The sequence below is a fragment of the Mesoplodon densirostris genome, chromosome 10 (assembly GCF_025265405.1).
Source record: "Mesoplodon densirostris isolate mMesDen1 chromosome 10, mMesDen1 primary haplotype, whole genome shotgun sequence".
Taxonomy (NCBI): domain Eukaryota; kingdom Metazoa; phylum Chordata; class Mammalia; order Artiodactyla; family Ziphiidae; genus Mesoplodon; species Mesoplodon densirostris.
This window is the reverse complement of record NC_082670.1, coordinates 88,934,177-88,959,694: the sequence shown is the minus strand read 5'-3', so window position 1 is coordinate 88,959,694 and position 25,518 is coordinate 88,934,177. Positions and strand designations below refer to the sequence as shown.

Genomic DNA, 25,518 nt, shown 5'->3' with positions numbered 1-25,518 from the left:
AAAAAATAGAAAAAATAAAATAAAATCACAGAAAAATGATAAATTAGGGTTCATCAAACTTCAGTATAAAGCAACAGAATTTTTGTCTCAAGCATTTGCTGTAACTGGTTCTTTTTTTAATTTTTAATTAATTTATTTGTTTTTGGCTGCATTGGGTCTTCATTGCTGTGTGCGGGCTTTTTCTAGTTGCGGCGAGCGAGGGGCTACTCTTCGTTGCTGTGCACGGGCTTCTCATTATGGTGGCTTCTCTTGTTGAGGCGCACGGGCTCTAGGCACGCAGGCTCAGTAGTTGTGGTGCACGGGCTTAGTTGCTCCATGGCATGCGGGATCTTCCCAGACCAGGGATCGAACCCGTGTCCCCTGCATTGGCAGGCAGATTCTTATGCACTGCGCCAGGGAAGCCTTGTAACCGGTTCTTAAGGCTTTACATTTTCTCTACAACTGTATAAATATTAATTCAATAATGTCTCATTGACACAGAGGTAGAACTTACATTTTTTATAATATTTGCATTGTGTGTGTACCAGAATAACTGCTATGACACAGGAAAACACTGAGCAAACTAATCTAAGAAAATCAGAGCTTCAAAATGAACTTGGAGAGGTAAAAATTATTCATTTAGAAGCTGTCTGAATTTTCAGTTTCAAAGTCATGTGTGTTCCTTCCAGAATACTGCTCTCAAAACACAATTTCCCACAGCTAATTAAAGTGCTGGCGCGCGCGCACACACTCTCTCTCTCTCTCTCTCTCTCTCTCTCTCACACACACACACACACACACACACACACACACAATGTGGCTTCCCCTTAACCCTGGATACGTCTCTCCACGCCCCGCTCCCTTCCCCCTGCAATGGTATGATCTGCGTTCAATCCTAAACTGAAGGTACCAAGCTGTGACAGCTTCCCCAACTCCACAGCCATTTGCTACGACCCAGGGCAGCCTGTGTTCAGTGATGCTTTCCTTTTCCACCGACAGGGGCAAATCGAAGTAGACAGCGAAACTATCTTCAGGTTAGCGGCGCTTATTTTACAGGTAAGAACTGACAAACTGCCTCTTACCCGCTCCTTTTGTTTGTTGAGTTTTGTGAACTGCCTGCACTTCTGAAACTTTTGCATGGGCCAGTGGCTGACGGCTTTTTAAAGCCTCCTGGTTGTTTGCCAGTATAAAATGTGAGCCACTGTTTTCTGTTTTAGTGTAGTTTGCATGAGCGAGAGTGTGATATGTGTCAGAAGAAAATGAAACTTAGACTTCACTGAGGAAGAAGAGTTAAGACCATATTGCTGGCAAAGAGCTCCCGGTGGCTTGAATTTGGGAGGCTGCAGTTGTTACAACAGCTGTAATTTGCATTTAAATGTAGTAACTTTTGTATACTTTTTCTTGAGGTGGAGTTAAAGAGCCCTTTAATTCTTAAAGGCACACATAGCTGAAAAACCAGTGTGTTCCATGCTGGTTTAAAAAAAGAAAACAAATGGCATGTGTGGATTTACCTGTGTCATGGTTTAAACGGTCTGAGTCCAGACTAAAAAGTGTGCTGCTCCGAAAGGCAAGCATTTATCTCGTGATCTTCAAAACATTAAAGGAGAAATAATCATCTATGCTTTTCCAGATAGATTTGTCTCTTCTGTTAAAAACAAGAAATAATTATTGGGTAATGGCGATTTCTTAAATGCCACATTCTTCTCCAGGGTCATATGTAGGGAAGGTGTTCCTTGTGAAAAAGTTTTCAAAACAAAACTCAGGCATTTTAAGAGGGGAAAATGATCAGGAGTACAATTCTTTTAGCTTAATCAACATCAATACAAATTGATCATCTATATTTGTTTTTTATTTCAGGAAGCCAAAGGGGATTACACCAGGTATGGTTCCTTTTCTAATATTACTATGCAAAATAACCCTAGCTGAATCTTTTAATGCTATTTTAAATAACAATGGATGCAAATCAAAAGAAAGTAGATCCCCAGGCGAGAGACTGACGTCTCTTTCCTCTTCAAATAGAGACCTATTCTTTGTGTGAATGAATCCGGGAATGAAGTTTTCCAAGCCAGAGTGACGGCAGATTATACTCAGAAGTCCTCCAAAGTTCTATTTTCCATCATCTGTTAGTAAAACGAAGAAATCTATAAAAAACTTGGGTAGCCCGTGCCGATTTTTTAAACTTATAATAATCCTGTGTTTGAAGAATTATACCATAAGCACAAAAAGATTAAATCCATCAGCTGCTTAGTTAAGGGATTAATAGGGGCTTTCTTTTTGCAGCTGCCCTAAAGGGGCCTCACCCTTCATATACGTGACCTAACAGTTGTATTGTTGCCACCGAGGCACTTACTGGTTCTAACAGCCTAACTGGCCAAATCGTCAGAGAGTGTTTATATTTGAATTCACCCTCTATCTGCTCCATTCTGTTCTTTTAATGCAGTCGTTGCGTTGGGGTAGTAGAAAGGGTTAAAGGTGGAGGCAAGACCTCCAGTTCGAAGCAGCTCACAGGCCAACGACCCACAAAGCCTCGCCTCTACAGTGTTAATGTTCCACTGCTGGTAAACCTTACCTGTAGATTATTTACAGATCAACTAGTACTCATTCCCAGCCAAGGCTTTGACTAGTGTGCTCCCTAACAGGCTGATAACCCAGTAATGCCTTCCAAGCTTGAAAATGTCCACTCATAGTGTCATGCTTCACCTCAGAAACTCCAAGCACTTTCCACATCTGCCCATTTAATGTGGTCGAATGACTGAGGCTTCCACTTAACACGCCCTGATCCACTCACCACACTCTCCTTTTAGCTCTGTTTTGTGCTAGATTATTTTTTAAAAATTTTTTAGGTTAGGAAATATGCTTTGAAGGAATCATAAAGATCAATGAACACCAACCTTTTTTTAATTAAAAGAAAATGTCAGAGCATGAAAAGAGGATAAATCAGTCTCTAGGTCATTAGCATCAAGAGCGGCTGTGTTCTCCACTGTTGTCTTCCCTGGAGGAGCCATGTTTCCTAGGAAGATCAGATATGTGAGGAATTCCATCGTGTGGGGGGTGAGTCTGAAGTTGATTTATAAATGAGGGCTTCTGAGCCAACAGCTCAGCCTCTGCTGTCTGTGAACCGCTAACCCTTCCTCCCCCACTTTCTCCCGGTCAAGCATGTGATGGACACCCTCTGAGCTTCATTTCCTCATCAGGAAAATGGCATCTCCTTCCTTAGGTCTGTTGTGAGATTAATTGTATGTAAACATTGCCCAGGGCAGTATCTGGCATGTAGCAAGCTCTCTATACACTTTGACTATTATTATTAAGTATTATAGTATCATTATTGCCCTCATCATTATCATCCTGTCCCATCTCTTGGCAGCCTCTGAAGAGGCTTTTGGGATGTAGGAGGGTCTGAAGAAGCCGTAATCACGTGTCAGGGGAAAGAATCAAAGAGAAAGATTGATTCCACAAACCTTCCTTAGGGAAGATTTGCCTGTGGCAGAAGAAGGCTTAGAAGGAACAGCCCTTGGGTAGTACAGACGCTTTAGCCCTAAGATTTCAAGGTTGGTGAGTCAGTCTGGCCAAGCTCAAACCAATCCTCTTCCTTAATTTCAGTGTGTTCCTGGTGGTTTCCTGAGTGATTACTAGATTAAAGAAATGGAGGACACTGTTTTGAAATTGTCTAAACCACACTGAGTAGTAGAAGGAGCTTGGAACTAGGAATCAAGAAACTAGCACCGTGGCCCTGAATGCCCTCTGGCCATTCTCAGCCTCGGTTTTCTCATCTGTAAATTGGGATTAAGGAAAATGGGACTTGGCAGGGTAGTTTTGAGGCTACGAATGATGTTTAAGGACTTTGTAGATTACAGTTTGTTTTACGAGCATTAGTTATTGCTGTTGAGGGTGAAAGAATAAGAAATGTGAACTTTTGTTATTGGGTATATAACGAAGCAGAATTTTGGTTGACTGTCACCACCCCTTCCCTATCCGATCTCCTCCTACCCGGAATGGAGAGGGTATATTTTTCCTCCGAAGTTTTGTTATAAAACTAATTTAAGAAAATCAGGCCAAAATTTAAAAACTACCATGCAGCAGTGTGGTGTAGTGATCAGAGCAAAGATGCTAGAACCAGAAAGCCTCACCCAAATCCCAGGTCTGCCACTTATTACCTGTATAATCTTGAATAAGTTATTTAAGCTCACCAAGCCTCAGTTTCCTTACCTGTAAAATGGGACTTATACTAATAGTATACACCCCACAGAATTGCTATGATGACTAAATGAATTAATATATAGAAAGTACTTAGAACGGTTCCTGCAGTCACCACTTTCATATTCCATCAAATTGATGGACATAATTTATCACTCCCCTGTTGTCTTAAATATGAATTATTTCCCATTTTTTGCTGATATAAATAATGCTTTGATGAATGTCTTTGTGTAGTTGGGATTGGGGTTGTCTGTGATTTTTTTTAAGATTTTTTGATTTGGACCATTTATTAAAGTCTTTTTTGAGCTTGTTACAGTATTGCTTCTGTTTTATGTTTTGGTTTTTTGGCCCTGAGGCATGTGGGATCTTAGCTCCCCGAACAGGGATCGAACCCGCACCCCCTGCATTGGAAGGTGAAGTCTCAACCACTGGACCTCCAGGGAAGTCCCTGTGATTATTTTCTTAAGTGATGTTTCTCAGGTGGGGAACAAGCAAAGGGAAATTCCTCAAAGGAGGCAAAGGATGAAGCGCTGAAATGGAATTTATGCATTCTTGATACCGCTAAACTAAAATTATACAAACTTCATAGCTTTATCCAGTGACATCTACTAAATGCCTGAAATGGGTCAGCACCCATCTAGGCAACTAAGATGTGGAGGTACTTAGGCAGGGGCCTTCCTTCCAGAGAAATGTGAATTTCTATCAAGAGCTACCTCAGTGGCAATTCTGAATTCCACTTCTCTGTTAACATGTCAGTGGCTACAGCTCTTAGCTTTTAGAACTTCACTGAGGTTTAATTGTGGATCAGAAAAGGTCCCCAATTATTACCCTCCTAGACCAGGGCAATGTGGCTTTTTCAATTAAAACAGTGATTGAACACCTAATTCTTGAGGCTGCTCTGGTCCACCCACTCCTTGTGAATATCTTCTTCTTTCTCAACTTTAGAATTTCCAAAGCTGAACCCGCCACCATCCCAGCTCCCAGACCAACTCCTCCTCCACTGTCTCCCCTTGAATAACCACCATTCTCTCTTGAATCATCTCTAAGGATTTTCTCTTTTCCCTCCCACCTTTTTGTCTGTTAGACAGCTCCCTTCTTTCCTTGTCTTTATCAGAACGCTGGCTTTCTCAGCCCTTAGTCTCCTCCACTCAGCCTGACTGTAAAAGTATGTGTGTGTGTGTGTTGTTTCTTTGACTGCTTTCTGTGACATTATTTTAAAAGTCAACGCCTGATGTCATTCACTTCCCACCACAGTTGTTATCATCACCATTTAACAAATTAATAGATGAAAATTTTAGGGCCAAAGAGACTTTGTCACATAGCCAGTAAGTTCCCAGATCTGTTCTGATTCTGTTGTATACTACCACCTGCACGTAACCCCCTGGTATCTTACTAAGACATAAATGTGATCATTGTTGTTGACTTCCAGACACCTCTTACGGTTTCTCATTGCACAGACACCCATCTTCCAAAACCCTAACTTGGCATTCAAGGCCCCCCCATAATCTGCATTATACATTTTAACCTCCCACACTCTACTGCCCATACTCCTTAATATCTGTTCCTGCCTCTCTTCTCTTTTCTTCACATGCCTTCACTATTTCGCCTTTATGGCTTTGCTCAAACTCTTCTTCCTAGAATGCCTTTAAAAACAACAGTCCTCCCCTATTTTGGTTCCTGCCCTGTTTCCTTGAGTATTTTAAGTTAACATTATCATGACCAGTAGGAAATCTTGCTCTCTGAAAGTTAATTAAAATAGTGACATGGGGACTTTTTTCTTTAAATAGTTGACAGCCTGAATTTCCAAGTCAGCCCTTAAGCTGCAAAGATAACAAGCTACTCGGGTAACACAACACAGACAAACACAGGATTCCTGAAAGCTGACATGGCAAGGAGGCAAGGTTTCATCACTGAGCCAGCCACAAATGAGTTTGTAAAAGCAAAGCATTTTCTTTTCTTTCTAAGATCCTGAAAGGTGGAAATTACTAAGGGAACTATGTGACTAGGGCACTTTTTGCTTATAAGAGTGAGTGACTACAATTTACAATTCAGTACTGGGTCACCATGAGGGCATATTGTCACCTAGCTTCAAGTGGGAAGGAATAATTCACAATTTACAGCTGTGCTACTGGGAACAGCTGTCTCCCATGGGAGAGGAACTTCTCTAGATGCCTTGAGAGTAGCTAATGAAGGGAGGGGGGAACAATCAAAGACTTTAAAGAACTTCTCCTACTCTTACACGTCTAGAGCACTTAAAGCTCTAAAATATCATTCCATTTCCGGGACCTTTAAAATCAGTTACAATGATAAAAATAGCAGCTCCCGTGGGCTAGGTGCTGTGCTGAGTATGTCCTTATTCACATCAATGGAGAGGCAGGAGTGAAGACAAGAGCTTTGGAATTTCATTGCCCAGGCACTTGCTGTATAACTGTGGGTAACCTCTCTGGAACTCAGTTTCTTTGTCTCTATTACTTGGTATTACTATTATTATTGTTAATATGTTTAACCTTTCCACCAATCCCGTGATGACGGGCACTACTGGTATTATCCCCATTTTACAGAGAGGGAAACAGCTTTGGAGGGAGTAAGTAGTTGACTGTCTAAGTCACATGGCTTAGAGAGTGGCCCAATTAGGACTCCACCCTCATGCTCTTGACCTTTGTCAGGAGTCTCCTTTTTTGTATCCTCACACAAACTTGTAAGAATCATTACCTTCCTTGCTGGCAGAATAAAGAAGGCTGACGACAGAAATTTAACGTTTCTGTCTGATTTCAGGCCAGGGCTTTAATGAATCAGCAAAACGCTTTTGTGAAAAACCTATTAAAAAATGGCTTTTCTCTCTCCTGGTGTCATGACTCTATTTTAAGGTTTGACTTAAAGATACAAATAGGTTCTTTTATTAATCAGTTCAGTGCATTAATATTTCATTTATTTTTAATGATTTGTAAATAATTCTACATGTCAGGCTGTTTTACATGTTTTACAAACATTAACTCATTAATTGTCATCTCCATCCATGAGGTTGGTGGAATATTATTCCCACGTTACAAGTGAGATTAAGAAATTTTGTGTGGATTATATTTACATTACCATATTATGGTTTAACATTTCCCCATGGCTTGGCCAGATGTTTAGAGTTGCTATGTTGAATAAACAAACAAGATAACAACACATAGGGAACCACAGACAAATAAGTGTGGGAAATACGTGGTTAAAAGCTAAACAAAGTTCTTTTCGATGAAGTTCGAATCTGCTCACGTGCATGGCAGATCTCCCAGAAGAAGACACATAAACTGTGTTTCCAACACTTATTTGTCCCTGATGTGTGAGCCTCCTGCCAGACCAGTGTTCTATGGACTTCACTTTGTGAAGCAGGGGATTATTTATTTGCTGAAAGCTCAGTATTAAAATGCCTTTAAAAGATAAGCAGTTTTGGCAAACCTTTTCTTTGTACTCCTTGCCAGATTATCGCATCCCTCGATTTTAATTCCAGTAACTCTTGGGGTAAACATTCATCAAGTTCTGAACTCACTTTTTCTGAAGAGCCCTGAATTTGGAAGGAATCATCCATCCCATACGGTGGGTGCTTTTTCATCTGCTCTATGCAGAGAATGTTAGGGCTGTCTAATATTATGTATTGGAACCCTCATTTTATAGCTGATGAACTAACAAGTGACATATCCATGACAGTTCAGGTTGACAGGACCAGACCTGCAGTCCCCAGGTCTCCCTGACCATCTCAGATTTACCATTTTGTCTTACACTTGTATCGGGAGGCCTCCATGGATCCTTGCTGTCCCTGATGGAAGGCAGTGAGGACAGCAGGCAGTGGACTCTACCATGGTAAGTGGTGTTATCACAGGAGTGGCCCCGAGTCTAATATTAGTCACTTGAGGACATAGCTTAAGAGTGAGAAGGCCGGAAATGAGCACTCAATCAGCAGTGCCTTTGGAATACCTTGTCTTCTCATTGCTCGACCTTATTCACTCTTGTAGACTGAACACCTAATACCTACAGCGTGAGAGGCATTGGGCCCAAGCAAGGGCTGTGATGGAGGCAGACTGAGTTTCCAGCCTTCCTTTTATTCCTGAGCCACAGTCCTTCTACATCCTTTATAAGAGACACTGGAGAAAGGCCTGGGCCCTGGACTCAGACACGCAGGCATGAGGTTGAGTGAGACAAGCCCTCCTCATCTGCTAGTGGTGTGACCTTGAGCCAGTTTTAAAGCCATCTGAACCTAAGGTCCCTTTTCTTTCAGAGATTCGTTGTGAGGATTGAGTGAGATCAAGCACCTTGCAGGGTGCCCGGTACAGAATGGAGACTTAGTACTTGGGAGTCTGGTTCCACTAAGTCCCATCTAGTATACTGAGATGCATTTTAGATGATGTTGCTGTTGTTGTTTTATCATCTTAGCCATTTTTAAGTGTACAGTTCAGTGGTATTAAGTACATCCACATTGCTGTGCAACCATCACCGCGTCCATCTCCAAGATTTGTCATCTTGCAAAATGGAAACCCTGTGCCCATTGAGTGATAACCGCTCTCCCCTCCGCCCCCAGCCTCTAACGGCCGCCATTCTACTTTCCGTTTCTATGAATTTGCATTTTCTGGGTGCCTTATGGAAGTGAAATCATGCAGTATTTGTTCTTTTGGGACTGGCTTCTTTCACTCAGCATAGTGTCCTCAGGGTTCATCCATGTTGTAGTGTGTGTCAGAATTTCCTGTACTTTAAGGCTAATATTCCATTGTATGTATATACCACTTCGTTTATCCATTCATCCATGGATGGATACTTGGGCTACTTCTACTTTGGGGCTCTTATGAGTAATGCTGATATGAAGAAAAATAGGTAAACATCTCTTTGAGACCCTGATTTCAGTTCTTTTGGGAAGAGAGATGCATTTTTAAGAAGAATCCCTGGCTTCCAGATAGTTAAGTATATTGTACTGTTCATTGGAGTGGGGGTGGGCTGAAGGCATAGGAATGGAGGATGGATATCAGATCCCTGTTCTAAATCATCAGATCTTACTTACCAAAATTAATACTTGAGGAGCCAAATACTTACATTAAAATATTGTTGTAGGTGAATATTTATTGACATGGAAAAATGATTACAATATAGGAAGTAGGAAAAAAGTATATGTATTATCCATTTTTACAAAAAAATTATATATACCAATATGTTCAAATACATGATACAGATATAAAAACTGGTCCTTAAGTTGTAGCATCGTGCAGGAGCCCCTAAATTTTTTTGTTCATACAGCCCCTTTCATTCTCAGTATATGTATACTTTTAATTATTTATTTAATTATATAGTTATGTACATGTAGAACTATGTTGACATCACATACATTATAAAATATTCACAAAAGAGTAATGTATCAAAAGGAAAGAGATAGAGTAACTGTTCCAAGAATGGATAAAAATAAATATCATTAGAAGTCCTAGTATTGGGAATTGCCTGGCAGTCCAGTGATAAGGACTTGGCGCTTTCACTGCTAGGGCCAGGGTTCCATCCTTGGTTGGGGAACTAAGATCCTGCAAGCCACGTGGTACAGCCAAAAAAAAAAAAAAAGTTCTAGTATATTCTTTCTGCACACCTACAGATCTCTCTACCACATAGACTGTTGTAGAGTAGATTCTGAAGTTAGGCAAAGCTGAACTGGATTCCAGATCCCACTTCTCACTGGTGAATAATCTTAGCTGAGTTTCTAAACATCTCTAAGCTGCAGTTTCCCATCTGTAAGTGGGAATAATTACAGTTCTTATATAAAAAAAATTTTTTATTGAGATATGGTTTTTTTATTGAGGTATGTAATATTATATTAGTTTCAGGTATAGAACATAGTGATTCAGTATTTGTATATATTGCAGAATGATCACCGCAATAAGTCTGGTTAACATCCAACACCATACATAGTTACAAAAATCTTTTTTTCCTTGTGATGAGGACGTTTAAGATCTACTCTCTTAGCAGCTTTCAGATTTGCAATACAGTATTAATAGTGCATTGTGCACTGCCTGGTTTATGGTAGGGGTAAAAAAAATTAAGCTGGTACTATTGTCCTGACTAACAGTTGTCTCGGGATGGTGGGGATAGAAATGTTTACAATTTTCCTTCTTCTTTGCATGTCAGCGTGTTTTCATTTATTGAAAATGAAGATATAGTGCTTATGTCAGAATTTTTTTAAATGTTATTTTGTCTTGTTAAAAAACTCAGAGCTTAGCACAGTGACTTACAGATCTCCTGCACTGCATCCTTTTTCAAAACGAATGTAAGATTCATGGAACACTACCCACTTGGCCTAACGGAAACTTCCCAAACCAAGGCTTAAAGCCCTTCCCTGCCACCCAGAGCAGCAAGCCTGTGATTCCCCCCGTATATGGGAGGCCCTGTCCAGAACCTGCTGGCCCCCAGGGGCCTACGTGCCTTTGTGAACAGGCTCATTCAGTTCTCAGCACAGGCGCCTGAGGCTGGGCAGGCAGAAAGGAAGCAATTAAGACAGTGGAAACCTACCAGGGAAAAAGCTGTTGGCAGGACAGACTTCATGGATGTGTGACCTGTGCAGTCACACAGGGCCCCCTGCTCGGAAGGACCCCACTCTTGGTTTGATGCTCTTCTGTCTTGAAATCTTGAAATTCTCCATGATTTTTTCACAAAGAAGCTCCACATTTTGATTTTTCACTGGGCCTTGCAAATTGTAGCTTGGTCCTGGCTGTTGAAAACTGTAAGGCATTGAGAAGGCCCGGGTGTTGAATGGATTATTAAAGAAGGGGTCCTCTTGTAGGTGTCTAAACGGGTACTCCATTGAGGAAGCTGGAACCACACAGAATTCTGCCAAACAGCCTTTTTGCATATATGTCTGGGAACCTCTTACCCTTTTCTTTTTTTTTTTTTTTTTTTTTTTTTTTTTTTTTTTTTTTTTTTTTTGCTGTACGCGGGCCTCTCACTGTTGTGGCCTCTCCCGTTGCGGAGCACAGGCTCCGGACACGCAGGCTCAGCGGCCATGGCTCACGGGCCCAGCCGCTCCGCGGCATATGGGATCCTCCCAGACCGGGGCACGAACCCGTATCCCCTGCATCGGCAGGCGGACTCTCAACCACTGCGCCACCAGGGAGGCCCTCTTACCCTTTTCTGATTTCAGTATGTTTGATCTCCCAGGTCTGAAGCACGGGGAGTAACAACCTTGACTTCATAAGGGCATTGTGAAAATCAAGAAAGAAAATGCACGTGAAAGGGTTAGAACAGTGCCTGGCACCTGGAATACTCACTTTTAAAAGCTTCCTAAATACTCAGTTGCTACCCTGGTATCAACAATATGAGCTAGGTAGTATCGTTATGCTCATTTTATTTTTAAAATTTTTTTCCTGATGTTTACATTTTGTACTTCATTTATTTATTTATTTGTTTTTGGCCACACCCTGCAGCATGCAGAATCTTATTTCCCTGACCAGGAATCGAACCCACGCACTCTGCAGTGGAAGCGTGGAGTCTTAACTGCTGGACCACCAGGGAAGTCCCTACCCTCATTTTATAGATGAAGATACTGAGGTTCAGAGAAGTTGAGTAACTTGCCCAAGTCATACAGCTGGTTACCATATGGAGTTAGGGTTTGAACGCAAGCCATCTGATGGCAGAGGTCATGCTTTTTTCACTCCACCATTGTGCACCCTGCTTTTATCATCATCTATTAGGTGCCAGGTATTCCTGTGTACTTTTATCATCTGCTTCTCAAATTGTAGCCGTTGAGATCCTCATTCTGCAGATGTGGAGACGGACGTAGTGGTCACGATCACATATCTGTTCCACATATGGTGGTACTTGGATTTTAACCCCCATCCTCTGAATTTCTACTCAGCCTTTCCACTTAATAATTCCTCAAGAGTGAATCCAAAAGATGTTTAACAGTATCTACTGCTTTGGGCTGATAATGCAAATGCAGTTAGACTTTGGCGAACTCCTGGACCCACATGCCAGACAGTTCTTCATAGCTTGTTTCTGGCAGCAATGGAATGTCATCAGCGCTGGCTCAGACCTTGGAATCTCACTGAGTTCCCCCCAACTCCTGGCAACCACCATTCTACCCTCTGTCTCTACGAATTTCTAAAATGTTTTTATTTTAAATATTTACAAATTTTCGTGTTAACCTAATTCTCAGCCAAAGTCATCCTTATGGATTGCATTTCTTCTAAAAGAGTTGAAGTTTCAAAGTAGACAGGATCAGAATCCTTGGCAAGCTGACTAATGTTTAGAAAAGTCTCTCATCACATTTTCATTATTATTAGAAATTCTTTAGACTTAAAAAAAATGTAGTTTGACAGTTGATCCCTATCAAGCACGCAGATGGACAGGGTAATTCATCCTTTGTTATAAGTTAGGCCACAGACAAAAATGTAACAGCAACAGAATTCTAGCTGAGTGGACGCTGTGTTCCCCAGAACACACACCAGTTTCTTGTCTCTTTGGTAGAGTGCTGAGATGAGGAGGATCTGACAGAAATTCCATGGATTGGTCATGATGTTGGAAGAGCAAGTTTCAAGGCTAAAATTCCACCAGTAACTGTGGGTTCTGTTGAACCAATCCTAAAGCCGCTTACAACCTGGACTTGCCAAGTCACTTCCAAAGTTCTTTTCCCATGTGGTTTATTACCAGCCCTTAGGGTTGCCAGATTGAGCAAATAGAATAAACAACGAATAACTTTTTGAGTGTGTGTTCTAAATATTTAATCTGGCAACTCTAATCTAGATCCCCCACTGGGGCTTCTTCTCAGTGGTAGTAATCCACCCGCAGCCTGTTCTGAGAATGGTAGAAATAAAGTGTTTATTATTGTTGGTTTCATGGGCTGTGATCAGAAATGAAGGAACACATTTATTGAACATAGGCAGGTGCCTTCATAGCAACATAGCTTCATAGCATCTTCCCAAGAACCCTATAAAACAGGTCACTATCCCTGTCTTTATAATGAGGAACCGAGGCTCACAAAGGTTAGTTTACCTAAGACCACAAATGTCCTACAAACATGGAGACCTGGGCCTGTATCCAGTTCGAAGTCCTTACCTTATCACTGCACATTACAAGTCTAGGGCCAGCTGGTAGGCTGCTCTGTTGACTTGTTTCTAAGTATGTGGCAGCTTTGCAGTAGCCTGTGTCCCAACCCTGGCTGCCCATGTGCCAGCTCTGGTGAGACAGTGGGCAGCCAGGTGACCTCTCTAAGCCTCATTTTCCTTATCTGTAAGTTAGAAATAGCACCTACATCTACGTTCGCCATAAGGATTAAATGAGTTCCTTTTTCTTTGTATTTTGTATAAGTAAAAGGCTGAGCACTTGTCTGCCACACAGCACATGCCCAGGACAGTCTCCTTTAAAGCCACAAGAGTTTTGTTTATTGTCCTGTGAAGGGGCTGAGTGGTCGGAGGCAGCCTAGAAATGTGTGCTCACGCCTGAGCCCCAGGGAAGGAGCTTCACTGGGTTAAGATGAATGGAGGGCATCCCTCCTTCTCCCAGAAGTGCTGGGGGGCATCCCTAGCTTAAGGGGGAGGCCAGGAGAAGGGCTCCTTTCAGGTCTTACTTTCCGCTCTGCAAATGGTGACCACCTGATTTGGCTTGAGGCGTGATCAAGAACTGTTTAAATGCGGTGGGAAGAAAATTCCAAGATTGGAAAGACCCTGTGACTTGGGAGGGGAGGGGGCAAGGTCTGGCCCAGCCCGCCTGGTTTTTCCGGCCCCTCCCCCTCCTCTCTCCTCCTGGCTTTCCAGTTCCCTCCTCTGCTTCCTTCTCCCCGGCTGCTCCACTTTGACCTGGAGTCCGGAGAACCAGTCAAGCAGCCACTGGTCCTCTGGATCTAGCGCCACCTCCCCGAGGGGCCCCTGGGTAAGTCTTTAACATCAGCGGGCCCTGTTTCCCCCATCTGTGAACTCAGGGTCGGACACACCAACTCAGCTCGCCTAAACCATCTGGCAGGGTTTGGTCTGGAGGGGTGGAAAGTGAGGAGGGCACTTTATTTTAGCTATTATGAAATCATCTCAGTCTGTGAGCAGTTTGACTAAACTGTCTGCAACAACCAGTGGTGGCTTTAGAATGGGGTGGATTTGAGCCCTAGCTTTCTGCCTTGGTGTGTGATTGACTATGAATGATGACAATTTGTTTCCAACTTTCTGCAGCGCCTCCCAAGCCCTCTATCCTCTAAAAGAGAGAACTCGACAGGGGTAGAGATTTTACTATGAATTTTTTAGTCAGGATTAAAAAATCAGGCATCAGGAACACCTCGTGTGTTTTAAGGAAACTTTGTTGGGTGTTGGGCTTCTCAGGCGGGTTTGGGTGCCCTGTTTTAAAATTCTGCTGAAAATGACTGGGGTCTGATTTTGTGGGTCTTAAAACAAATTTTTTTAAACTAAATTTGGTATCAGGGGACAACTATAGACTGTAGTGGTTTTGGTTGGGTTTAAGAAACACTGAGTGATAACACATATTCAGTCTTCTTATGTGTGTTCAGATCTTTGTGGTTTAATCCAGTTTTTGGCTAATCCAGATTATCTGGTTTAAAAAATGCAGCCTATCCTCACCGAAGAAACTAACTTTATTTTTATTTATTTATTTTTTTAATTTTATTTTTTGGCCACACCGTGCGTCATGCGGGATCTTAGTTCCCCCACCAGGAATCGAGCCCCCCTGCAGTGGAAGCACGGAGTCTTAACCACTGGACCGCCAGGGAAGTCCCAGAAACTAACTTTAGTAGAATCGATGAGAGGCCACTAGAATTATAAATTCTGAAGCCTCGAGTGAAGCTGGCAAAAGCCTTCCGTCTCCTCCTCACCTCCTCCTCCCCCCATTTTCTGTCTCTTTTTGGAATTAGAGGAGTTAGGCAGAGTGGTTGAAGCACAGGCTTGGAGTCATATTTGCTACTTTCTTGCCGTGTGAGTTGAAATCTCTCTTAAATCTCAGTTTTCACATCTATGTAATGGGGATGCTGGTGATAATAGCATAACCTGTAGAGAGAGGTTTTTGTCCAGTCTCTGAAACCTAGTAATGCTCAGTGAGTGTGAGCTGTCGTTCAGAGCATTTCTTTTTTAGGGACTGAATGGAGGTATCCACTCTGTATAACTGCTGAGTCAGCCTTGAAGAGTCTCGTGAAACTAACCTCCTGGGCTGTCCTCAGCCTCTTTGACCTTCTTTCCCGTTTTAAACTGTAGATTGCTCTCTTTCTTGAAAATCTCCCTTTGTTTTATGGTGTGTTTATTCTATTATTCTGGTCCCGTGGTTCTAAAGTCATTTATTAAACAGATAAGGCTGGGTCCCGCCTTCTGCCCTCCTGATTCTGTAGGTCTGGGGTGGGCCCGAGAATTTGCATTTCTAACAAGTTCTCAGATAATACGGATGCTGCTAGTCAGGGGATTGTAAGAACTACTGTGTTTTCTCATGCTTGTCCACCTTTAATATCCCTTTACCTAGGAATTAGTGGAGAGAAATTTACTGTTAGAACTCCGTAGTTATTAAGTCAAGGAGATAATAAACTAGATTCATCACTGAAGGCCAAGTGTCCAGATAACTGAAAGAAACATGATTTTTTTTTAAATTAAAAAAGGGTGATGTGAAGGCAATCTGGCCAGTGAACAAATGCTCTAAGTAAACTGAGAACATACCTTAAACTGCTAACTACCAAGGTGTTGATCAACGCTGGTAGATTAGTCGAGGAGATTAGTGTTTATATTCAGTATCCAAGATCCTTCTAATAATGGCATGTTTAAGCAAGCTGTCCTCCTTAACCACTGGATCCAGCTGGAATGCTTTAGTAATTGAGTTGACACCTGTTACACCATTTAAGAGACATTAAATACAGTTTTTCTGGCTGTTATGATCATTGCCATGGCCCATTCCTTCAGTATAGTGCAAACCTTTGACGGCCACCCCAGCTGTCTAGCAAGCATAGATAAGGAAGTGGCTTATCACCAGCCTCTGTACAGGCAACTCCAGAAGACTGGCAAACGTTTCTAATTTACACCAGTTCCTAAAGACAGTAAATCTTGAGCTTGCACATAGCACAGTATTAAATAGAGCTCCCAGCTGTGACAACTTGCTTGAGGTCTTGGAGGCCCCTTAGGCTACATGGTAGAATTTATCTTGAGTGTTCAACAGGCATTAACTGTAGCTTTTTTACATTTGCATATGCATGAGTTATACTCATGCAAGACTCCAGTCCCAAGTTACTTTTTAAAGAGCTTAATTTATGTCTTGGTGATGTTTCTATGCTTATTTCCATTAGGTCATTATATTTAACGTGCTTTTTAGGCACCTTTGCTTGGAATTTCAGTTAAGGAAGAGTGTTAGCATCAAAAAGAAAAGGGAAGTTTGGGGCTTGGGCTTTTTTTTTTTTTTTTTTTTTTAACTGTCCTAGAAACCTAAGGATGCTTCCACACCAAGCACTGACAGCTACCATCTTTGAGGGATCTCATTCAGTGATCCGTTTGCTCCAGAAGTGCCAACACCACAGTTTGCTAATTGCCCGCAATCCCTCGTCCTCCAGCCTGAGAATGGCAGGTGGCTGATTGTCACTGTGGGCAAGTTCCCAATTAGGCACAAACAGGTGCACACATCTGCTGGGGGTGGCTGTTTCCACACAACTGCTCCAGCGCACACAAAGGGTGGCCTCAGCTTTGCCAGCCATGTGGCTCTCTTAAAAATGAGTGAGGTTGGCACATTCCTACAGGGCTTTTGCGGTCAGTAAAGAAAAACAAGAGCCCGTGAAAGGGGGCTTGGGAATGCCAAAAGGAATCATCACGGGGAAAAAGAGCTGCGGTGGCTAAATGGTGGGTCATGGGCCGCTTCCTTCTAGAAAGCTGTCAGAATAGGAACTTGGAATACCTAAAGGAGGTATTATCAGGTATTTTATCTAATTATCAGCCTAGATAATTAGATAAAACTCAGTGTTCTTCATTGTGGCATCTGAATTCCTGCTGAAAGGATGAAGAATAGCAATTTCTGGTTTGTTACTGAGAAGGAGCAAGTCTTGTAGATTTATGGGCATTGTCTTTGGCTAGGACCTGGAGAAAGCAGTCCCTCTTGGCAGTTCTGGTCAAGTTCGTCTTTAAAATAACACTTCCATTGCATTCGGGTCAAGAACGTCCAGACAGGACTTTCCTGGTGGCGCAGTGATTAAGAATCCGCCTGCCAATGCCGGGGACACGGGTTCAATCCCTGGTCCAGGAAGATCCCACATGCCGCAGAGCAACTAAGCCTGTGCACCACAACTACTGAGCCTGCGCTCTAGAGCCCGTGAGCCACAACTAGAGAAAGCCCACCTGCAGCAAGGAATACCCAACACAGCCAAAAATTTTAAAAAAATTTAAAAAATTTAAAAAAAAAGAACGTCCAGACAGGGTGAGTGCGTTTCCTGCTGGGACAAGGCAGAGACATCTCCGTCCAGGCTTGCTCACCTCCCGGCTGTTTAGAGGCCCTCCCTTGGGATTCTGAGGTTGATCCTCATTCATATAAACCCAGCCTCCCACCCTGCCTGCCTGTCAGCCCCAGGAGGGGCCTTCTCTGCCCAAGCCAGACCTGGCTGCCTCTGCCAGCTCAGTTGATCCACGTGGCCTTGGCTCCAGGCAAATTCCCCCGCAGGGGTTCTTCAGAGGGTGAACAAATAAGCACTCAGCTACTGTCAGTCCACTCAAACGTGAAATCCTTCAGGTTCTAAACTCTGAAAATGATCAGGATTAACTTAAGAATAATGCACCAGTGTTTCAAACACTTGCCCTCTAAATGGCAATGGGCTTGCTCATCAGTACCCTCCCTTTCACCCACTAACCATATTTGACTTAGTTTTTACGTGAATTATATCACCCGCAAGGATGTGTAAAACATGTATGAATGGTTTAAATAACAAATTAGAAATTACACAGCCACATAACCACACCCCATGAGGAATGTTGCCAGGATCCCACCCCACCCCCATTGTGGAGTGGACCCCCCTTTCCCAGTAAAAATCCTCTCTTTTCCCCAGAGGTACTTGGGCTGTATAGAACGTATTTTCTTGTTTTGCTTTATACTCTATCACCTATGTATGATTCTCTGTAGTTTCATTTTGCTTGCTTTCAAACTTATATACATGGGATGGTGATATATATATTATTTGGGGTCTTGCTTCTTTGCTAAATATTGTGAGATTCATCATGTTGTGTGAAGCTAGTCTGTATTTTGTTTGCTGCATGGTATTCCATTGTATGAATACTGTAATTTTATCATTTCTACTGTTATGGGATATTTGGGCTGTTTTCTTTATTTGTCTTACTGTGAACAATGCTGCTATAAACCCTTTTCTTTTGCATAAGTTTCTCTAGAGGTATACCTAGGAAAGGATCTCTGGGTCATGGGGTATGCAGATTTCCAAAAAGATCATGTCAGTTGGCATTCTACAGCAATGGATGGGAGTTCGTATCACCCTTCATCTTCATGTAACCTCAGTGCAGTCAGGTGCAAAGTGGTAATTCATTGAAGGTTTAATTTGCATTTCCCTGAATACTTACAAAGCTGAACACTTGGGCTTCCCTGGTGGCGCAGTGGTTGAGAGTCCGCCTCCCAATGCAGGGGACACGGGTTCGTTCCCCGGTCCGGGAGGATCCCACATGTGCGGAGCGGCTGGGCCCGTGAGCCATGGCCGCTGAGCCTGCGCGTCCGGAGCCTATGCTCCACAACGGGAGAGGCCACAGCAGTGGGAGGCCCGCGTACCGCAAAAAAAAAAAAAAAAAAGCTGAACACTTGCTTCTGCCTGTTGGCCATTTGGGTTTCTACTTGCGCACTGCTTGTTGAACAATTTAACCCATTTTGCTGCCAGGTCGTCTGTCTCAGCCATCTTTTTGTTCCTCTTTTAGTGTCATAGACAGGTCCCCAGCTCTATCACCTCCTTATTGGTGGTGGCTTGTTAGAAGTTTCCTGTGTTAATAGGTCCTTATAGAAAGTGATGTTGTGTATTCACAAGAAAGGATATTTTGCAATAGCACAAATGAAGAGATTTGGAGGATTAATTAGGAACCTTTTCTAACACAAAGAAATGAAGGCTGTGTTTTTTCCTGAGAAAGTAATCTTTTGGGATGGTCCAGATTCCACGTTTGTCAAAATTATTTACGTGTCTCATTTACTCATGCCCTACTGATGTTTTGCACTGTAAGTAAATTATCTGAAACTAGAAACCAAGCTGAACTGAGAAGGGCCTCCCTATACATTCTTTACTATTAACTTGTCAGAAATTGCAAAACGATAGTGATGGTCCGCAGGTATGTTTTATATAGCCTGCACAATGCTTTACTTTTTATTTTTGGCTTTACTTTTTTGTTTTTTGGTTGAGGCAATATTTTAAAATTCAGACATTCTAGGTAAAACTCTGAGATTTTGCCTTATTTCTGAAGAAAGTACAATCATTAGGCGATAGTGGATCCACATTCCCACGTGGCAGAAATTACATTGATCTGAGTGGTGGTTCCCCATCAGCAGTGTCATCTGATTGTTTCCTCAGTAACCAATCTCCCTTTTCTCCGTATTAGTAGAATTTTTAGCAAGGCATGTGGCTGCCCAAAATAAAGTCTACATGTCTCAGTGTCCCTTGCAATTATCAAGAGCCTTGTGATTCTTCTGGCCAGTGGGATTAGGGGAAGTGGGCAGCTTTCAGGTTCTGCCCCTAAAGGAGTGGGTATGTTCTCCTTTATTCTTTTTCCCCTACGTGATGGCTAAAAGGTGGACATGGTGGTGGGCTATCTCAGACCATGTGAAGGACAGCAGAACCCCACGAATGGTGAAGCAACAAGAGTTTCAGTCCCTGAACACTTCCTGCTATTCTAGCTCTAAATTGTATGTAAAGAGACATTAAAGTGTTGATCTCTGTCACACACACAGTCAAATCTATATCCTAAGTAACTTCAAGTGGGTAATGTTCTCTTCTCTTCCTCATGGTCTCCACCAAGTCCCCATTGTGTCCCTGTGTCTGCTGCTGAGCTTGACTTGCCTTTCTCAGCTGGCTTAGACAGTTGGATTTCTAATGCTTCTCTCACTTGGCTCCTATTAGAGTGTTGCATCTAAGATATATTTATATTCTAATATTTAATAGTCTAAGAGTGACACAAAAGAAAAATTCTTAAGTCTGAAAGATACAATACAATTAGAAGTTTTAGGGTTGAATTATCAGGAGGTTTTTTTTGTTTTTTTTTTTTGCGGTACGTGGGCCTCTCACTGCTGTGGCCTCTCCCGTTGCGGAGCACAGCCTCCGGATGCGCAGGCTCAGCGGCCATGGCTCACGGGCCCAGCCGCTCTGTGGCATGTGGGATTTTCCCGGACCGGGGCACGAACCCACGCCCCCTGCATCGGCAGGCGGACTCTCAACCACTGCGCCACCAGAGAAGCCCAGGAGTTTTATAATAATCCAAATCAGGGTTTCTCAACCCTCAACACTATTAGCATTTGGGGCAAATAATTCTTTGCTGCTGGGGGCCCATCTTGTGTATTGTAGGATGTATAGTAGCATCCTGGCCTCAGCTCAGTAGATGCCTGTAACACCTCCTTCCCCAATTGTGACTGTTAAAAAAATGGCTTAAGACATTGCTAAATATCCCCTGAGGGGCAAAATTGCCCCAGTTAAGAACCACTGATTTAAAGTATATTTCTTTATTTTTTTACCTTTTTTAAAAACAAAATAGACTTCAGTTTTTAGAGCAGTTTTAGGTTTACACAAAAACTGAGCAGAAAGTATGGAGCGTTCTCATATATCCTCTCCTTCCCCCTCCCCCTCTCTTCACAGTTTCCCCTATCAGTAACATCTTGCATTAGTGTAGTACATTTGTTACAAGTGATGAATCAATACTGACAGATTATTATTAACTAAAGTCCATAGTCAAATCATGGTTCACTCTGTGTTCTATAGCTTTGGACAAATGCATCCATGATTACAGTATTATTCAGAATAGTTTCACGCCCCCCCCCAAATCCCTTGTGCTCCACCTATTCAATTATATTCCTTTTAAAGTAGTCTAAACTCTCCTTAAAATGATCCCTAAGCCACTTGCCTATTAATGCACTTTATTTTTTTTTTTGCGGTACGTGGGCCTCTCACCGTTGTGGCCTCTCCCATTGCGGAGCACAGGCTCCGGACGCGCAGGCTCAGCAGCCATGGCTCACAGGCCCAGCTGCTCTGCGGCATGTGGGATCCTCCCAGACCGGGGCTTGAACCCGTGTCCCCTGCATCGGCAGGCGGACTCTCAACCACTGCGCCACCAGGGAAGCCCTAATGCACATTTTAGTTGCTTCCCAGTGATTGATTAGTATCCCAAAAAAGTCTTAATGAGTAAATATTCATTGTTATTTAGGATGCTGCCTTATGATTAATTTTTGGTAATTTATTGATTTATTTAGTCACCATTTCCAGATGTATAATGTCTTATCGCATCTTAGGACTAGGGTAGGTTCTAATGGTGCATAGTTAAAATTAAAAACTCCTTGGGAAGGTGACATGTCGAAGGCCAAAGTTCATCTTTCAGTATATCCAACACAGGTAGTATTTTTCTCCAGTTGTAACATGTAGCTATTTCTTAAGTTAGTCACTAGATATACAAGTTGTGTGTTAAGCGGACATGTGTTAAATGCTTTAATCCTAGAAAAATCTCAGTATATTGAGAGACTCGTGCTTTAAGAACACAGTACCTAAAATCATCTTAAAGGACAGCAACTTCAAGTCTCCCATTTCACACTTATTCTCAACCATGAGCTTGTTGAATAAAATGATGGATAAAATTTCCCTCTTATTTCAATCCCCTCTCTCCTCTCTCCCTTGGCTGACTACATTTGTATAAGTTAAAAGCAACTTCGTCATATGACACTTGTTTCTACGTGCTCAGCATGCAGTATACACTTAATACGTATTTGCTAAATGAATAAGTGAATTTATGGTAAATAGCAGCTTCTCTTCTTCTACTCTAGTAGGTCTTGATTGCCACAAAATTAACTATAATCCAAAGAAATAAGTGAATGTGAGGCTGAGTTCTTGGAACACAGCACACAGTTCACATGAACCCAGAAGATAACACACATGTGGTTGGTGGTGATGATTAATTTAAAAGAAGTGTTGGGCTTCCCTGGTGGCGCAGTGGTCGAGAGTCCGCCTGCCGATGCAGGGGGCACGTGTTCGTGCCCCAGTCTGGAAGGATCCCACATGCCGCGGAGCAGCTGGGCCCGTGAGCCATGGCCACTGGGTCTGCGCGTCCGGAGCCTGTGCTCCGTGGCGGGAGAGGCCACAACAACAGTGAGAGGCCCGTGTACCGCAAAAAAATAAAATAATAAAATAAAATAAAATAAGTGTTATACTTAGTCTGTCACTTTAGAACATGTACTGGTATTTGCCCTTCACAAAAAATTCATAAGCCAACCTCTTTGAAAAGGAAATGGGATTTGAAGGACAGCATAAAATAAATTATTAAGAGAAATAAATATCATTACTGGGAGTTGACAGGTGACCTTTACTGTGATTAAATACGATTGTGGTATATATTTTGGTTTTCAGGAAGCCCAAACCAGTTTCCCGAGATTGTCAATGTGGTTAAGCCATACTGCTCAGAATTCAAATGAATAGAGAGATTTATCCTTATGTAAGAATGGGAGCCAAGTGACTTTTCATTTCCTGGAGTAATTTGTAAAGTCAGATCTCTCACCTTTAGGAAGGGCCCCAAGCCTAGTTTTGAAATGTAGCATTGACAAGTACAAATCATACCGTCTCTAAGCTAGGTGACACTCAACTCTATCTGTTCTTACTGATAGTAAGTTTATGTACAGGTTGCTCAGTGGGCTCACCTGATTGCCCTGTAGCCTGGTGGGGAAACTTGGTGATGGAGCCAGTAAACAAACCTTCTGTAGACATTGAAGGAGAACCAGTTACACCAGGCCTGATCAAGTGACAGGAGAGGGCAATTTCTAATCCAGCACAGCGCAACATGGATCAAACAAAGCCTGTCTGCAGGCCATACTTGGTTCCCTAGTTTGACCTATAACATTTGATCTAGGTAACTGAATGAATGCTTTGGGAGGAGATTGACCTTGAGTTCAGTGTTTAGTCCTACAGTTGGGGGTTCATCTCTTTCAGTATCACGATTCACATTGGGGCAAACCGTGGGGAAGCTAATGTAAAAATGCTTGAGTGATGGATTTTGCAACTAATCAGTTCAGAGTTTTCATTTATAAGTAGGGGTGAGGGTGAAGGGGAGCTCTGCCTTGCCAGAGGTGAGAATGTCCCAGGACACTGCTCTGGGAGTCTTTCAGGGAATCAGGTAATAGAATACAGTGGTTATGGTCTTGGCCTTTGAAGCCTTCTGGCTCCTCTACATAGTAGCTGAGAGATGTTGAACAAGAAGCTTAGCCTCTCTAAACCTCAAACTCTTACCTGTGAAGTAGTCTGGGTAATAATAGTACCTACCACCTGGGAAGAGTTGTGATGGGACTTCCATGAGGTGAACAGTGCCCTAGAAGTGCATTTCATGGTGCTCTTGGTAACCTCAACAAAGAGTTGATAATGGCAAAGATATGAGGAGGTGGCAAGTAAGTGGAAAAAAGTTACCAGTATGCTGTTTGATGAACACCAGGGTAATCATGATTTTGAGTAACTCTTTAATGCACTTAACCTAGGCTCTAATGAACCCCAGAGAGTCATGTCTGTTTCATCAGAGACTGCCTTCTTAAATACTTGGGACTATTCTCACACTGTGCAGGACAAACCTGACTGGGTCATATTACCTGTTCTCCCTTCTGTTAAGTTCCTTAAAGACCACACCCTTCTCTCTCTCTTTTTTTTTTTTAACATCTTTTTTGGAGTATAATTTCTTTACAGTGGTGTGTTAGTTTCTGCTGTATAACAAAGTGAATCAGCTATATGTATACATATATCCCCATATCCCCTCCCTCTTGCATCTCCCTCCCACCCTCCCTATCCCACCCACACCCTTCTCTTTTCACAACCAGAATTTTGCCTTTTTTTTTTGGTTCTGTTTTCATTGTATTACTGTTTTTAACTGAGATATAGTTGATTTACAATATTATATGTTTCAAGTGTATGACATATAGATTCACAGGTTTTAAAGATTGTACTCCATTTATAGTTATTATAAAATATTGCCTGTATTCCCAGAATTTTGCCATTTTAAAATTAGCTGATGTTTCATGAGGTACATTTTAGTTCACTTGTTGCAATTTGAGGGATAACTTCCTTGGATTTCATTAGAAACACATTTTCAAGTCATTTTTTTAATTTTAATTTTATTTATTTATTTATGGCTGCATTGGGTCCTTGTTGCTGCACGCAGGCTTTCTCTAGTTGCAGCGAGCAGGGGCTACTCTTTGTTGTGGTGTGTGGGCTTCTCATTGTGGTGGCTTCTCTTGTTGCAGAGCACGGGCTCTAGGCGCGTGTGGTCAGTAGTTGTGGCTCACATGCTCTAGGGCACAGACTCAGTAGTTGTGGCTCACGGGCTTAGTTGCTCTGTGGCATGTGGGATCTTCCTGGACCAGGGATCAAACCCGTGTCCCCTGCATTGGCAGGCGGATTCTTAACCACTGTGCCACCAGGGAAGTCCCTCAAGTCATCTTCTATCCAAGTGATTTCCGCAGATGGCCGACTTGGTCCATTTTATTTCAGAGAGTGGTAAGGAAGTAACAGACGAGTAATAGAAAGGTCTACACTCAAACGTTTTTATTGCAATGATAGCTATTATGAAAAATGGTGATTCTATGTGAATGGTTTTAGGATAACCAGTGTTCCAACATTGTGAATATTATATAACCACTAAAAATAATTATGAAGGTACTACAGGAGTGTGGAGAAAGTATATAATGAGATTTGAAGAATGCTGCATAAAAATAGAATATAAAGTGTGCACAATTGTAATAATTATGTATCAATAATAAAATAGATACATATTGGGCTTCCCTGGTGGCACAGTGGTTGAGAGTCCACCTGCCAATGCAGGGGACATGGGTTCGTGCCCTGGTCCAGGAGGATCCCACATGCCGCAGAGCGGCTGGGCCCGTGAGCCATGGCTGCTGAGTCTGCGCGTCTGGAGCCTGTGCTCTGCAATGGGAGAGGCCACAACAGTGAGAGGCCCGTGCACTGCAAAAAAAAAAAAATAATAATAAATAATAATAACAATAAAAATAAAATAGATACATATAGGAAATATACAATGAAAATTGAGTTTATACGTAAGGAAAATGGGATTATGGCAATTTAATAGTATTAAAATTTTTTTTTTTTGTCTTTTAAAAACTTCAAAATCTCATCAGGTTGGTTGTCCATTTGGAGGCTGTCTTTAGTTAAAGTCTATAGCC

General features: G+C 42.3%; 2 protein-coding genes across 12 annotated transcripts in view; both read left to right on the top strand.

Moving 5' to 3' along the window:
• Positions 1-25,518, top strand: part of UBA3 (ubiquitin like modifier activating enzyme 3) — a 444,187-nt gene that overhangs the window by 256,405 nt on the left and 162,264 nt on the right. The gene's annotated exons all lie outside the window — the stretch shown is intronic.
• The window catches only part of FRMD4B (FERM domain containing 4B), a 329,668-nt gene that overhangs the window by 256,244 nt on the left and 47,906 nt on the right, over positions 1-25,518 (top strand). For 10 of the 11 annotated variants that reach the window (XM_060110254.1, XM_060110252.1, XM_060110249.1 and 7 more), the window contains 2 exons: positions 979-1,035; positions 1,837-1,859. In XM_060110254.1, the coding sequence (XP_059966237.1) occupies positions 979-1,035; positions 1,837-1,859 (80 nt within the window). Of the gene's footprint in view, positions 1-826; positions 856-978; positions 1,036-1,836; positions 1,860-25,518 lie in introns of those variants that run through there. The other variant, XM_060110258.1, reaches the window with a different exon arrangement.